This window comes from Notothenia coriiceps, unplaced genomic scaffold (assembly GCF_000735185.1).
Source record: "Notothenia coriiceps isolate Sejong01 unplaced genomic scaffold, NC01 NC01_scaffold00026421, whole genome shotgun sequence".
Classification (NCBI taxonomy): domain Eukaryota; kingdom Metazoa; phylum Chordata; class Actinopteri; order Perciformes; family Nototheniidae; genus Notothenia; species Notothenia coriiceps.
This window is the reverse complement of record NW_011359122.1, coordinates 289,389-306,773: the sequence shown is the minus strand read 5'-3', so window position 1 is coordinate 306,773 and position 17,385 is coordinate 289,389. Positions and strand designations below refer to the sequence as shown.

At 40.4% G+C, this 17,385-nt stretch overlaps 1 protein-coding gene across 1 annotated transcript in view; it reads left to right on the top strand.

Annotated features, from left to right (window-relative positions):
- The window catches only part of LOC104956927 (neurobeachin-like), a 118,613-nt gene that overhangs the window by 86,222 nt on the left and 15,006 nt on the right, over window positions 1-17,385 (top strand). The window contains exons 35-38 of the mRNA XM_010784506.1: window positions 571-635; window positions 2,528-2,636; window positions 4,631-4,797; window positions 13,220-13,344. Coding sequence (XP_010782808.1) covers window positions 571-635; window positions 2,528-2,636; window positions 4,631-4,797; window positions 13,220-13,344 — 466 coding nt within the window. The remainder of the gene's footprint in view (window positions 1-570; window positions 636-2,527; window positions 2,637-4,630; window positions 4,798-13,219; window positions 13,345-17,385) is intronic.

Here is a 17,385-nt window from a genome sequence, read left to right as displayed (position 1 = left end):
GCTCGGTAATCTGTCACTGTAAGGGACAGAGGAAATGGCTGTATTTAAGCGAGAGGATACAGTTTCATCCCACAATTACATCTCTCCTGTGTTTACAGATCTTTTCAAAGAGAAAGAAAGGATGGTTGCACCGGCTGTGCAGGATTTCAGCTTTTTATAGCCATGATTCTGTCCTCAGAGGATACATTAGCTGAATGCTTTATTTACTTCAATAACAAACTATGAAACGTAACCTAGATTACAGTTAAAATGTGCAATTTGGATGAATGCGATTGTTGTTGTGCATTTATAAAAGATCTTGTTGCATATAGATTTATAGGTGTATTTTGATACTTGTTTTAACTGAAGCTCTCTAAGAGTGTTTTTTTTTCATTACTTTGTTAGCTTTTAGCCTGAAAAATAGCAATACTGACATGATTTCCTCTAAACCCACATTTAATGCCATGTAATGTAAACCCATATATAATATCTAATATTATAAGGATGTAAGTATACATGTAACTTTTCAAAAACCAATTGCAGCCCAGAATATCATCTGTGAGTAACTCATCGCATACTGTTTTATTTCAGGAATGGCAGAACTCCATTCAGAAGAACGCTGGCCTGGCTTTCATTGAGCTAATCAACGAAGGACGGTAATGTATCCATTCACTGTTATACATAACATCAGCCAAACATTTATCATTTATTCCTCCTTCTGTTATGTGCTTTTAAATAATATTAATTTCCCCCGGTGGCCGTAAAAAGCTTCCAGATTACTTTAGCTCTAAACCCCTTGGTGTCTGCTCTGTATTGGGGTGACTGGATGAAGTAAACATATCAACACTAGAGTGCAGTCACCCTCTCTTATGTTCTGCCTTCTTCTTATCTCCGTCCCTCCTGTTATACTGTACGTCCCGATGTCTGTGTCCCTCTTTCTGCCTCCCTCCCTCTCGTCTCGGGGTGTGGCAAGACTCAGAGTTTTCCAAAGAGCAGATCAGGGGCGGCTCAGCCTCCTCTCCCATCTGCTGACCCATCTGGCTCGGCCTCCTCTGTGCCCGGGCTCTTGCTGCAGCCCAGCCCGGCTCCTCTGTGTCCCCTGCTGGCCCCGGAACAAAGGGCTTCAGTCTGTAGGGCCACACGGCGCTGTCCAGGGTGCTGCTGACAGATACATACTTTCCCTGTGGTACTCCAAGTCCCTGCACACCTGCTCTGCTTAACTAGACAGATCCAGACGGAGCTGATCTGGTTAATCTGTTTTCTTTACAAGGCGTGGCTGACAAAGACAATGTTGTGTGTGTTGTTGCACATACAGCAGGTAGCTGTGTGCTGGTCCTTTGATTTATTGAACAGCTGTTTGAAAGGAAAACCACTTTTAAACATGTTGAGTGTGCCATGATATTACTAAAGAGATCACTTTACTCTGTATTACCACTCACCTCTTTTGCATTACTGTAGCTGCAACCCAGCATCCATGTGAGAGAACTGCCCCAGGTTGCCATGTTGAAATAGTATTTACATAAACCACCAGTATTATTTTCTGCACACAGCCCAAGTTTAAAAAGCCAAAGCTGCAGGGAGCACATGACTTGACCAATGACTAGTGTTTCATTCACATCACATAACCACAAAACACATTTTCAGGAGGTTTTAACTTGGATGGTCAATGATTTTAGATGACCTCTGAAAAACAAAACCTATATTTGTCCCATTGATTCCAAGTCTGATTACCTGTATTTGTTTGTGGTATGAAATATCAACACAAAAGTGCGATAAAGAGAGTGCATATCTTTTTCCCGTCTCCATATATCAATCGTCAACTTTCTTTCTTATCTATTCTCGGTTTCAAAACAAAGCTCGGAGTTGAAAGCCTCCTGTCTTTGAACAGTGAACGTCTGTCTATTAATGAGCGCTTGTCAACAGTTAAAGAGGCAATAGCAGCTGATGAATGCATCCTCGGGATTACTGCCTCTCATTGGGACGGGAGGGAAATTACAATCTGTATCAAGCACTGGAGAGGAACAGGGGCTGTTTTAATTAAAACAGAGGTAGCCTAATGGTGTGCAAAATGGCATGTAATCTACACACAGTAGCCAGGGTGTTCTCAATTATTAAAGAAACTGGAATTTAATGTGAATGTGGGTGGAGACCACAGAGCCTCCTGAGAAGTTGTTCACGCCCAGTCTCCTCTGCATTGTGGGCACTGGGTTGATGGTCTGGTCAGTGTGAAAAGATGCTCAGTCAATCAGTAGTGTGCCAGACTGGCTTCATGCTCTAATGACGCTCCATTCCCTCCCTAATGCTACAGAGGGATCTGTCACTGACCTGCAGCCTTGCAACATAACACAGACAAATGATGCTGTTTGCTAGTCTGCTCTTTCAACAAGCAGAATGTTGCGCCATGAAAAGCTATATTCGCCTTAACTCTACTTCCTCCTAGGGGGACATCCAATAACAAAGGATTTTAGCCAATGATATTTCCTAGATAATGTTAATATTATGTGTATACAATATAATGCTCCATTTAACTGTCTCTGTAACTCTAAAGGTTGCTGTGCCATGCCATGAAGGACCACATAGTGCGGGTTGCCAACGAGGCCGAGTTCATCCTGAACCGTCAGCGAGCAGAGGACGTCCACAAACATGCAGATTTCGAGGTATAAGCTGTGCCATGCTTTCTTACATCTGAAGTTAAATGGGGAGTAATGTACAAAAGAGAGAATAATCAACAGTGACTGGTTCTCAAACTCCCAATTGCATTATGCTCTGTCGAAACTGAATGTTTTGTCTATCCTCTAATGTACGCTAAACAAATCCTATTTAGTATAAAAATGTTCTAGGGTTGAATTTTTTCAGTAATTGTGTCCCTCTGTGTCCTCCTGAGGTTTCATTTCTCACCCTAACAATTCCGATACAATTATTTAATTACTGGTAGCAAAGGGAAATACAGGCAATATTAATTTAGGACTTTTTTACATTTGCCTACCAACTCAGTATATAGCCAGCTGAGTCTGTGCTGACCCCACCCACATCAAACAACTCCTGCAATCAAGATTTAAATGCTGTCTGAATAATAATCTTCGTGCAGTAATAATTATTTAGATTTTATTCTCCTCAAATGGATAAGGAAAACATGGCCCTTGAATATCATTTACATCAGTGCAAGCCTGTCAGCAAATTAGCACATTAAGCCTATTAATGCCACAGAGATTAATATCAAAACACATATTGCTGTATTAAAATAAAATAGTTTGTTTGGTTATTGTAAAACATTGTAGACACACACACACACACACACACACACACACACACACACACACACACACACACACACACACACACACACACACACACACACACACACACACACACACACACACACACACATTCCACCTCCTCTGTTAGCAGCTTGAACATGTGAGGAGTGATGAGTTTCTTATCTGGGAAAAGCAGCCATCCTCAAACTGCGGCTTGATTTACAGTTCTTGAGGATCCTTGACCTGCTAGATAAACTGGAAGAGACGGCTAGATATGCAATGTCAGGAGAAGGGGGAAGTGTACCTGGCCTCATCCGTTCTGTCTGCCAACTCCAGACAGCCTACACTTTTCATCGAGGTCTGATGTTACTTTATTACCCACTCTCCAAGATTGAAGATTCAGGAGGCAGATAAGACATTTTTACAATTAGGTTGGTGTCAGGGCGAGGCGTCATATGCCCTAAAATGATAAATAACGTTTGATATTTGTCACAGTATCACGTGGTGATGCGAGGTGACAAGCACAGATTGAGTTATCTTCCGTATGAAGAATATGTTGAAGTATAATATCTGACAGAATTCAAATTTGAAACAGGAAATTCAATTAACTTCCAGCTTCTGTTAGCAAATTAGATTTTGAATATTAGCAAGAGTTCCCCCAGGGTGGCATAGTGAGACAATCTTGTTTTAGCAGCCGAGATAGGTCAGTCAGATGTGCTCCTCACCATTACTTTTAGCACACTCGTACTGACTTCTGGAAATTGAATTTAAAACAATGTCACCATTTCTCATAGTGTGGCCAATTCATTTTTAAGATAATAATTATTTTCACTTTATCATTCTGATGCTTGTATATGAAATATTATTTGGGCTGTTTTTATTTCATATTTGCAACGGCTACAGATATCAATGTTTCCTGGTGGTACATTTTGTTCCAGAGGACAAAACATATCCCTTTTATATAATGGCAGTGTAGATTTGTTACCCTTGACAGACTATATTCTTTGTGGATCTATTAGAGTATTTTCCTTTCTCTTCTAATAGCCCCATCCACAGCTACCTAGCAGGGAGCCTCATCTGTCCGCAGTTAGGGAATGGACTGCCTTCAAGCACTCGCCATGATTTACTACACTCCTCCAAGGGAGCAGAAATATATCTCTCAGCTATCCACTAATATCTTAATGCACTCAAGTGTGTTGAATGAAGCCATAACATTCTTCAGTGTGACAAATGCTCCATTAGAGGGTATACATTATTCTGGCTTTATTCAAGTAAAACATTCTCAAATTCTATTAGTTCAATGTCAGGCTTAAGCAATGTAAACTGTACAGAAAGCCATTAATATACAATGTTCACACTATTGTTTTCCCTTTCCTTTTCTCTTTTTAAATTAGTCCAACTGCGCCCAATATGCTGCTGACAGAAAAGAAGAAGAGAAGATGTGCGATCACCTGATCAGTGCTGCTAAACACAGAGACCATGTGACGGCCAACCAGTTAAAGCAGAAAATCGTCAACATCCTCACCAACAAGCACAGTGCCTGGGGGACCCTGGCCCAGAGGTAAGCCCTCACATGAGTACAAGTTCACCTCCAGACCAACATGGGCCACGCTAAGTCTCTAACATGAACCATAGCCACTCCATGGTAGGTCCAACATAGAGGACCAAAGTTACAGTTCACAAAACTCTGCAGTGAAGGGATTGGACCACCAGTTAATGTCATTTTCCCAGGATCCGATAGGGTCAGCGATCGGGTCAGCAAACACAATTACAGTGTGGACTGGCTTAATCCCCTGGGGACAGCTGATTGGCCAGTCTTCCTACAGACAGGGATAGCAGAAGGGGGTTGGGGTGTTTCTGCAGTGTTGTCCAGGCATTCATTGACCCTCTCAGTAACACAGCCAAGCACCTGGTGGTAGTTGCAGACTTCCCCATGGGCCCTGTTAAAATAACCGCGGGGCTCTCCTGCTCTGCCTCCCACCTCTCACCTGCCTCCATATGGTCCCACAGATACAGTGGAGGGGCAGTGGAGGGGCAGGATCAAGAGCTGGTTATATTAGACAAACAGAGGTGTTACAGCCTACAGTATGTGTTTTGTTCCGAGCTAAGTGCTGAGAATATGAACATTCCTATTTTGTTAACAGCATAAACAGTTGTTATGAAGCCTGAAAAGGGAACTTCAGTTGCTTCATGCACACGTGACGTTTCTCATTCTGTATTAAAATGACCCTCACTGAATGCAGGTCAGACACAAAATGTTAACACAATCCAAATACTAAATTATGCTGCGAGTCCAGGCGCTTGGAAGACTTAAAGTCTGCCGCTCTCGCACAATGCACCACTGATGATTTGCCAAAACAAATTTTGCCTCTTTTCTGAAACAGAAGCTCAGGACTTGTTATTACTTTTTGAAAATACAATGCAGATGTTCAAACATGTTTGCTGAAATTGTGTTTGTTTCATATTGTAAGCCATGTTTATCGTTGTCAGGAAAACATATTCTAGCTGGCATAATTACTTTTTACTGCTTTATTTTATGTCTTTGACTTGCCGTATAGTTCAAAGAGTTTTCTTCCAAAAAAAAACAGATGTCGTACGCAGCTTCACTTGGTTTATTTTTGTATTTATTTAGGATTGATGCAAGATTATGCACCATGAAATATATTGGCAGTTTCAGTTTTATTACATTTCATGAGGCCATGCTATTAATTTCTTCCAACTAAAGAGAAGCTGGACGTTAACAAAAATTGTATTTTGTATTATAAATACTGTCAAATGTAAAAAAAAAAAAAAAGTGGCTGTGACTGAGAAGGCTACAGTATTCAAGCTTACTTTAATAAAACTGAAGTACCCTTAACAAAATCTATTGGATTGAATTCTGGGCTCTTGTTCAAATATAGATGGAGCCCCTCTCAGAGGCATAGCATTTGCATTTAAACAAAAGGTTATTGAGCGTGGGTGCATTGTAAATGATACCGCAAAGCTTCCAACAAAATTCAAATTTAATGGTAACCTGCTGGTGAAGAAAAATGATGCAATATGCTCACAAGCTCAAGGCAGTGTTGCAGTTCAGCAGCTTAGTCTTATTCAATGCTACATTAACTTTCCCATTTATGCTGCTCTTGTAAGATATAAAGCCCCCAAGCATTTTGAGGTGGCTGTCTGTTATGTCTGTGAGAAGGGGAGAGAGGGGGACTTCAGTTGTTAATGTTTGTTTTCACCCTCGTGCTCAGAAATTGCTTTGCCTTTACTCCTAAGTTCTGCCTGGAGACTTGCCAAGGGATATTTATTATTTGTCTAGAATATATTATAAACAAAATCATTCTCAGACACAGGGGACATAAACTAGTATAAGCTATTTCTGTATTTTTTACCAGCTTGTGTTTCAAGGATGCTTCTTAGATTGATAAAACCGCCTGGCCTGCCATTAGATGAATCCGTTATTGTCTGAATTACAGAGCACATTATCTGCATCTCTGAAGGCCACTCCATTCGAGCTGTTATTCTCTTTGTGCCAAACAGTGTAACCTATTGTTTTCCAGCACGTACGACAACAACCTACGACAAGGAAATATTCTGAAAACAGCTGCTCTGCAGTCATGAGATCTGAGTGAAGAATAAGCAGATCAGCCCCTATGGTGCCCTGTTAGATCATACTCTATGCTTGCCTGATGATGAATGTCCCCCTGTATAGAGTCGGCATAGGAAAATCAATACCCCTCAAATTGAAACAGTATAGGGTTGTATTGATCCAGCGCGCTAAATCAAAATGAGGAGGCTTTGATACATCTCTGCCAGACAGCTCTCTGCCCAGTAATGACACACTATCAATTTTAGCTTTACACTGATAAATCAAGTTGAAAATTGGATGTCAGAGTTTTTTCCAGGGAGAGAGTGATTTTCCCTGCCCTCTGGTCCCCTCTGCTGTTGACCTCTGAACCCTGCCAGTGGATTATAAAGTTCAGGCTCGTCTGAAGTGAAAGTAGATGTCAAGGCGACGCTGGTGAATTCATTGAAGAATAATGTCCACCACTTTTGCAGCACAGGACCAGCTAACCATGACAATACTATGGAGTCACCCTCGTTCCACAGTTATTTTACATTGCTGAAGAGTCAATAATGCAGCCATTGTTTATTTTACACACATCTCAAATGTGTGACCCAAAGAACAATAAAAAATATAAACACTTCTCAATCTCAGACAGGTATATTTGCCGCGTAACTCTTAGTTGTATTTCTTAAAAAAAAAAAGAAGCATTTTAATACTGTGCACAGACGATGTCTTTTTATTGATCATTGCATGTGATGCAGGCTTTAACAGACACCCAGGCACACCTACATATCACTGACACTTAAATAGTCACTACCTCTTGTGTCATTCCCTAACATTCATGTGCCTGCACTCCTCTGTACTAATTGTCTCGACACAGCCACCCTAACAGAAATGTAAAAGGGTCCGAAGTAGACAAACCTCCCTTTGTTCCCATGCGGGCGTCCGTGTTCACATCAGCTGCATCAGTGACAGCCGACGGAGGAGCCTCCACCGGCCCCCACAGAAGACCTTAACCTTACCTGACTAGTCTATTGATTGTCAACATTTCTTCTGTATAATTACTTTTTTGTAGCAGAGGAGAGAAAGGAAAATGGCGGCATATATTGATCTCTGGCAAGGCAGTGAAACAGCCGTTTCCCTTGACTAACAGTGAGTTTCATCTCTCACACTTGATGAATGGTAACAATCTGCCTGTGGATAATAACTTTGTGATGGAATGAACCTTTTTACTCACGATGCGCAAAGACGTTTTGGTCTCGCCTGGAGGGTTATCAATTCTAATAGAAGTCCATCAGCACAATGGGGGAGCACCTTGAGAGGTCCTCAGAGGGTCGGGGTCTGATGGCCCCTCTGGGGCAGGGAAGAAAGGCCAAGGTCTCTGGTAGTATAAACAAAAATCAGTCTGACAATAAAATAGATATAACTCTATAATATTACTACTTTTTGACATGTAATGAAGTAAAATACATATCATAACCTTCCCTCTTTTGTAAAATGTGCGATCACTGTTATGGATTCTATTACAATTATTAAGAATATACTTATAATAGTATACCACTCTAAAATCAATATATAAGTGGCATATTTTGCTATGGATTTCATGCAGCCTTTTCTTTTCCACAGATGCCTACTGTATATAGCTATTTCTGGTCCGAACCATTGCTCTGCAAACCATATTTTACTTTTCAGTCACTAAAGAGGATTCAATAAAGAACCGCTTCAGCTTGCAAGTGATAATGTTTTTATTCTTGATTTAATTAGATATTTTGTATAACATGATGCTCCTTTGTTCCTGCAATCTGATATTCTCTATACTTGCATTTGTTCTTGACCTACACCAGGCTCTGTTCCCGTGGGGCACTCTTAACCTTGCACACTGTGCTAATTATCTCTGGAAAGGGGCCCATTCACACAATCATCAATTTCATCGGGCGTTGAAATTGAGCTGGGCATCGCCTGACTGTGCCCCTTCTCCGATGAAAGATGGGGATCCGCAAAGCTGGCGATCCAGGGGGGGGTTCACGCACAGTACAGTACGGCTCCTCATCCCTCGTCTGGTCGCATACGTCTGTCTTCATTACACCAGATGACCTGGAGTTAATCTTGTTTCTGCTGTGTTGTTTCCCTTTCGTCTTTCTCCAATACCCATTCCTCCGTGTGTCTATTCTCCTTCTCTCAATCTACAAAAGAAAAGTCATATCCAATAACTAAAGGCACTTGGATCCTCACGTCTGCCACAGTGTTGAGTGCAGTGATAGAAATGGCGAAACTAAAGAGATGAAAGTATCTTGTACCATTTGCAGCCCTCTGTGGTAATCTGATCATGATGTTGGCCATACAGTCACTTCACTTGGCATTCGACAGACACATGATCATGCTTGATGTGTTTTTTTTAACTTTATTGGGTGCTTTGAAAACATTGGAATGAGCAATGCTCATCACCATATGGTTGCCAGTCACCACTTTTGGATGCGCATTGTCTTCAATGTATTTATTGATTTTCTATGTCTGATGGCAGGCTTATGGCTTTTTCGTGTAAGTGTAAGGAATCCCTTTCATTACAGATTAGCATATCTTGTTATTGTCTTCGATCAAAAGACCTCTTCCATTATGTCATTTGATTAAACTATATATTTTCTCTAAATAATCTGTTGCCAGAATAATCTATCTAATTCTGTTTTGGGAGGTACATATTGGGTAAGTTACCAATTAAGTATATATTTTTTTATTTTAATTTAAAATGTATATTTTATATTTTATTTGTGTACATCTCCTTTAAGATGCAGCAATGCTTGCATTTCAAACAGATTCCACATGGCCTCTGTAACTCACAGGCCCTATTAGGACAACTGAAAAGCAAAGAAAAGACCACTTGTCCTCTGAGTTGCACAAAACATTGACGTGTGTGTGTGTGTGTGTGTGTGTGTGTGTGTGTGTGTGTGTGTGTGTGTGTGTGTGTGTGTGTGTGTGTGATAGAAACCAGTCACTGAGCCTTTGAATAGAATTTTCACTGATTACTGGCATTTATTATAATTACCCCCTACTCATGTCACCAATTGGAAGCTTTTAAAAGGAATATAATGGTGTTTTATTGAATCAGCCTGTCCCTGTCCTTCCTCTTGACCGCCTCATACAAATCTCCTCTGCAAATAAATAGAATAAAAATTAAATCTTTAACCCTGAGATCCTCATCTGCCTGCAAATCGGCCCTGTACTTGTTTTATTTAGCCTTTCTGTTTTAAACATAAAGGTAATAATTTCTTTTTTTATGGAAATGTATCCTACAAGAGAATTGCCCAATTTTTTGGGAGGATCCAAGTCTGTAAACATTTTATATTTTATTTATGTCTTCAACTGCTGCTACCAATATCGTTCTCCAAACAAAAATCAGACAAAATATGAGAAACCTAAATAGGGTCTCAGCCGCCCTATTATAACAGCAGCACTACGAATATATCACCCTCTAATCCAATATGAGCCCTTGTCAGCTGTCTACTAGAATGATGTTATAGTTTTCTATAAAACTGTTATCAATCCTTTTATTTCTATTTTCCTCCCCATCTTATTTTGAATTACGCCTGTCAACTTTCCCTTTCCTTTCACTAACACTAACAAAACACATTCCCTGTAGACGGGGTGTTAGATCTGGCCACTCAAAAACCTCCACATTGTCTCCTTGAGGAAAGGTGTGCTTTAAATACCTATTTGAAAGGGAAGAGAATAGACGATAGTCCTCTTACACATTTATCTTACTGCACTTAGCAAGTCTGAAGCTTCCATAAATAATGGTGCTCCTGTTTCCTGTAGGTTATCAGTGCTGGAAAATTAGCTTTTAAAATGCGGTTTGAAATCCATTTAGGTGATTGATGGGTGACGAGGCTAATAAATTCTGGCAGTTTCTAGGAGGCCGGCTTACAGCCATTCTTTATGGTTGTCATGAAGCCAGACACATTTGATGTGGAAAATAAGGCGGTCCAAAGCCATCTCTGTTTAATAATGAATGCTATTGTATGGAGAATGTGTTGTTGTTACACAGACAATAGGCACAACCAGCTTTCTATTGTAATGGGGAATTGTATTTGATCACCTTAAACGGAAATATATTGTCTGCGTTCTTAATAAACATAGGGATCAGATTCCATTGTTAGCGTCTGCATTTTATTAAATGACTGAAATGTGTTCATGTGTGTGCCAAGAACCATTCTACCATATGGTTAAGGGTCCAATATACGAATGACGCTGATTTTAATAAAAACTTGCCCTTCTTGCTTTCTTATCCCCACCATGCTTTTTAATATATAAATGTAGTGTTTGGTGGTTTGGTGCCACTTCAGAAATCCCTTTTATGGCACGTCAAAGGCTCCCTACTGTAGATCTTAATCAGAAGCAATCCTCCTGAGCAGGTTTCAGACCACCCTCTGAGAGGAAGTTCTTTCAGCAGAGCACTTTGGCACAGTCCAAATCCGGTCAAGCACTGACAACATAGTCAGTAAGAATATAACAGGTCCTATCCTAATGGCATAATACCACATTCAAACCTAAACCATCTGCACAGGACAGATCAAAGGGGAAGACACATCAAAATGTTGGCATCAAACTCATAAATCACTAGGATAGGGTTTGGTTTGTTGTGCATTTAATATCTGTTAGCGACCAATGAATGGCTCAAAGTTGTACTTCAATAAACGTCCTTAAGCTGACCAAATAAAATGCCGTTAATACTGTTATAAGAAAATCTTCAAAGTGGCGGATTTATCCCCCACTGGCATCTGCTGTCTATTTGCACTGAGAATTAGGGGACATAATCTTCAGCAGTAATCGCCCAGTTGCCTACAGTGGATTTACATTTTTCACACTGTGTAATCTTGCATTTACAATATCATTTACGTGGGTTTCTCCTTTCAACCCACTGACATCTCTCTTTTCCTCTGTTAAGCTTTGAGGGAGATTGACAGGGGACAAGCTCAAGGCGCTGAGTCTTGCTCTGCATACAGCGACTCGTGATACTTTATGCATACAACGAGTGCACACACACACGCTCAATTTTGATTGATACTTAACTGAAACTGAGCTCTTGTTGCTGTCAGAGCCCAGCTAAGTCTCCTGAGCCTCTTGATTTCTGACATTTGTAGATATTATATGCAAGGAGCAAGAAGGCAGTATTTTGTGATGTGATCCCCTGTAACACTTTAATCTGTTTAGACTGCTTCAATACTGCGGCAGGGTGCAGAATCCATACAATGCAATAGACTGCTGCCTGCCAAGATCTTACTGTATCCTGCACGCACTGAATAATCTCTACTTGGATTTGGTTACACAGTTACAAATTCAATGTTTGTTTTTTTTAGCTTTGGGTGGCTGTTTTTTGTTAAAAAAATTATAATATGGAGGCAAAAGCATTTTTAGATAATAGCATAAATAGGTTTGCTCGACTAATGCATGTTTTGTATGCACTGTGGGGGTTCTCTTCTATCACTAAATATTGTAGCCATTTCTCTTAACATATGTCTAAAAATGAAGTAAATTGAACCTCATGCCTGGCTGATGTAATCACATCTAACCGTACGCTCAACTGGACACCAATTATTTTAATCACCAATATTTTTTAAGTATTACTCCTCACTGTTAAGGGTAAATTAAATACTTTTTGGCTGCAATTCCCTCCAAAGGAAACATAAGGGCTTTGAAATATCTCCAGCTAGTGCACAGTTGAAACAAGCAGCACTTAGTAACCTAACGCTAGTCTGCTGCTTAATGGTTTGCATTAGCTGCGAGCAATAAAATTATCCCAGGTCCTCACTAATGTTGGAATAATCATTTACAAAGATGGTTACCACATGCTGGAACTGTTTTCTTCTCTTTCTCTTTTTCTTTACGACCCTGATTCGATGTTATTAATAATGAATAAATATGCAATTTTCAGGCGGGTGGCTCCAGGGCTCTGGGAATCATTTCAATGAATATTTCAGCACATTATTTTAATCATGGCTCCACATATGCAGGGAGGGGGCTTGTTTTATAGGCTCATGCCTCAACCGCCCCAAAACCCCGTTCATTAAACCCCACGCTGTCTGCGTTGAGGTTCCTACCTTTGATTTACAAGACTTGTTAAAAACATTGTAAAAAAGGAGGCAAGCTGTGCCATTTATACTTGTAATTTGATGCTGTATTTGTTAATGGGAGTGCCAGTGATTTATGTGTGCTGCTGCTGCTGCTGCTCCCTGCTGTTCTGATGGTATAGGCTTTAGCAGAGCTAACACAACTAGGCCTCTGCAGAGCATGACACTAGGTGGCCTAATAAATCAGCTATCTGTGGCCTGATTTTTCCCTTCATGATGTTTCCTCTGAAAGGAAGTGGCTGCTGTAATCACACCATCACAGAGGGGTGTGTGCTCTATCTAACCTGCCTGTCTTTCTGTCTCTCTTATAGTCAGCTGCACGACTTTTGGCGTCTCGACTACTGGGAAGATGACCTGCGGCGGAGGCGGAGATTTGTGAGAAATCCATTTGGCTCCACCCACTTAGATGTCACATGCAAGTCACTGCAGGAGTATGGTGAGTTTATTATTCCTTTGGTGAGATTATCTCTTTCAACCCATCAAACTAAGGGAGCTGACCATCCAAGGACATCATTACCCCGTATTAAAGGTAGAATACCAATGTTACCACTAAAACCTAATTGAAAAAGACACTAAAGTTAGCCCGAGCCTGTCTATACAGTTTAGCATATTGCCTATGTGTCATGATTTATAGGTGATATATTTATGAGTCCAGTGAATTGAACATGACACGTCCATTTTATTGCACACTTTTATTTTCATTACAACACATGCTCAAGAACTCATTGGATCTCTCGCTTTGTTTCTTTTATTTGCCTGAAACTTTTTCTTTTCACTTTTCCTGATACTTTTTATTTTATTGACCCAAGCAGTCTTCTAGTGTTGCCCACCACCATGTGTCAATTTTGCCTTATGTCATGCAGCACCGACTTTTAAAGGAAAGCTGCTTAGTAGTATAAAACACCCTTCTCTCCAATCGGTAATTGAATAGCAGAGCAAATGTATTCACTGCACAAGGAGGATTGTATTGATTCGGAATTAATGGAGTAAGCGCCTTCTTTACTTTTATAGAAAATGGAAAACAGGCAATGCATTATGGGCAGGATAGCAATATCCTATTACTGTAGACTTAAGGACACACATGCATAATGATCATCATGTTCACTGACCTCTGGCTGCTCAGTTTGGAGCTACTGCAGTGGATTGTTGGTTGGGTTCAGGATGTCCTCTTGCTGCTTTGCTAGCTCTGCCTGCCATGACTTAGTGTGAAGATCACGGCAGCGCTGCAGAGAAACGCATGCCAGCTGCTGCCTTTGCTGCAGGTGGTCCGTATATGAGACACACATGTAATAATTGCACCGTCTGCTTTAGATTTCGGGTCGTTTCATTATTTGTAGCCTTAAACAAATTTTCGGGGCTTATGGAGATTTGTTGATACTGCTGTGGGGAGGTCTCAAGGAAACTAATGTCACAACATTAGCACGTTTGCACTGCTTCTAAATATAAAAAGGTTAAAATCTAATCTGCAAAGAAATTGCATTGCATTAACATTGTCGAAGTGTAGACACCATCAAACCTGTAAAACTGCAAATGTTCACACACCAAAATGTGCCTAGCTATTGGTCTATATTTTCAGTATGCTGCAAACAATCTTCACAACTAATAATTCATAATGGTAGACTTAAGTCTGGCTTTAGCTTATACCCCAAGGCCATTTATATAATCCGTTTTTTACATTTGCTAATGTTTAGCTGTTTATTTATTTATTAATGTTTTTGAATGACATTTTATAGCAGTGGTATTATATTTTTAACCGACCCGATGATACATTATGTTTAATTAAAATAAATCCTCTGCAAAGACTCTATTTCTCTTGGAACTTCTGAGTTAAGTTGACTGAATAGTGCAATGACAAAAGAGTAGTTTATTAGGCTATGCTTTGGAAACATTTCCATATAAAGTTACTGTATTTTGGTGATGCAACAAAGGCTAACCACCTACAACAATAATCTGTACTGAAACACTTTCTTTTGTGTGGATTATTTGGATGAAATGTTGCTTATGCTTGAATTAAAGAGGGGGATAATATTAAAATGTTTACAGGTCACTGAGGTCAGCATTCACCCATTTACTGCCATTTGTGCAGAGGCAGAGGCTGCCGTATAAGATGCCATCTGCTTGGGAAAGTAACATATTCACGGCCATGTCGGGAGCATGGTTGAGTATTTAGCCCGAGGATACATCAACATGTCGACTGCAGGGGCTTTGATCGAACCCTCGCAGACCCCTAAACTAAATATACTTAAAGGTCCCATGTCATGTCATGGTCCAAATGGACCAATCCGCGGTGTGGAGCCGTTACGTTACGTCGGCAGGGCCGTTATGTTAAGACTTCCTCACACACACACACTCAATCTTTTCTCAGCTGAAGCTCCGGGGACGGCGGGACTCGGCGAGGCTGTGAATCTGTGTGCAGGCTGCGGTTGTGTGTGTGTGCTCGGGCTGGTTTCGGGCTGGGTTTCGCTGTCTCGCTGAGCCCACACAGCAACCAGGAAACCACACCAGTAAGCCAGCTCACACTGTCCGCTCCTCGCAGCAGCGAGCCTCGCAACGTCCCGCCAACACGGCACCCAGACCCCACGCAGCATTCTCATCTGTTTGTCATTACTGGTGTCATTTTCTGGTTGCTAACGCCTTTGTAACATAATCACTGATGTTCCGCTGTAACGGTGGTGGACTCATCAGAACAGAGTGGGTGAGCTGACCAATCAGAGCACAGTGGGCTCACAGGGAGGGGGGGCAAGAGCTCCAACAAGCCATTTAGGACAGAGAGTGAATACACATACTATACAGAGATGCTGTATGAGAAAACAATGTGAGTTTGGAAAATTGCACAATATAAATCTATTCTAGTAGACCTCAACAATGGAATTATGATCAGTAGAAATGGCCATGACATGGGACCTTTAAGGCAGAAAAATATACATTTCAGCAGTTTCCATTGTTCCATTTGCTTTGTCAGTTAGCATCTCCCATTACTCTTTATCTACTCTGCCTTTGCTCAAATTTGTAAGTTTGTATCATTTCCTTATGTGTGACGGATTGACTAAAGACAGTGACACACATGCATATGATTCGATTCCATCAAAACTATTTGGTATGCCTTTTAGCTATCAGGTTTGTTTCTGTTGTTTAACACTAATGCCTCAGAGTAGTTGACTGAAGACTTGTTGAAGTCCTGCTTGCAGGCGGTGGTTTTAATGAGCCAAATAATGTATAAACTTGTCAAGTGAAAGGGATCGCCTGCGGTCGGAAGGCCTTCTTGCTCTCTTTGAGAGGTGAGCTGCACTTTCAGGATTTTCGCAGCAGGCTTTGATGTGGTTGCACGGCGGAGGCCAGATTTTGTTATGAGATAAAATGAGAAGGATCTTTTGTTCTTTTTTAGAACTTCAGTAGATTTTGTGGCAGTGACAGTTGGCAGTTTTGGTTTAAAATGTACTATGACAGGCTTTGCTACTTTGAAAAAAAAAGAAGAAAATTCCTTTTTAATTAGCATGGTTTTAAAGATAGGACCTGACTTTAGAAGATAATCCTGGTGCAAAGGCTTAGAGGTTAGACATCCATTAGACATAACATCGAGACTTTGTTCTAGATTTGACAGGAACACTATTGAACTTTTTACTGGCTGCATAGGCACCAAACTACAAACACCAAGAGGTTGTTTGAGTTGACCCTTGAGAGTAATTATTAAAGCTTTAAAAAAGGAGGAACTTTGGAAAACCAGTCAGTTGTCCAAATTGAATACAGTTTCTGATTTGACAGCAGGATGTGACAGTATACGCTCAGCTACTATCTTGAGTTTGAAGAGGGTAGAATTACACTGTTGTGTTCGCAGTGAACATCAGTCTTACAAGCTCACTAGGGTAGGATGGAAGCAAGCAGAAACGTTTTTTCTTTCTCAAAGAAACATTTAATTGAGCGATTGTCCTTTGTCGTTTCTGACAGCAGAAAACGCAAGAGACTCACAATCTTCTACGTTTTCAGTTAGACGTTACATCATTAAATATTTGTAGCGATTCATTGTTATGTGAATTTCTAAGGGACATCATGTGAAAATGTATTGTTTGCACTATAATAAAAAATGTATCACAAGTCTCATTTAATTATATATACAGTATGTTACTGTAACTTCACTCTTTATTGAATAACACAACTTTGGTTTAAACTTGTATATTTGTTCATTTCTTACCAGAAGGTGATTAAGTGTGGAATTTCCACCATACTCACTTCCTAATGGAAACAAATGCATTTGATATAATTTTGATATACAGGAAACATCTAGATTTAAAAATTTTACTGTAATTCTTTGGGAACATTTTTAAAATTGAAGTTCTAAAAACTTTTGTGCAATGTGTGTGTGTGTGTGTGTGTGTGTGTGTGTGTGTGTGTGTGTGTGTGTGTGTGTGTGTGTGTGTGTGTGTGTGTGTGTGTGTGTGTGTGTGTGTGAGAGAGAGAGAGAGAGAGAGAGAGAGAGAGA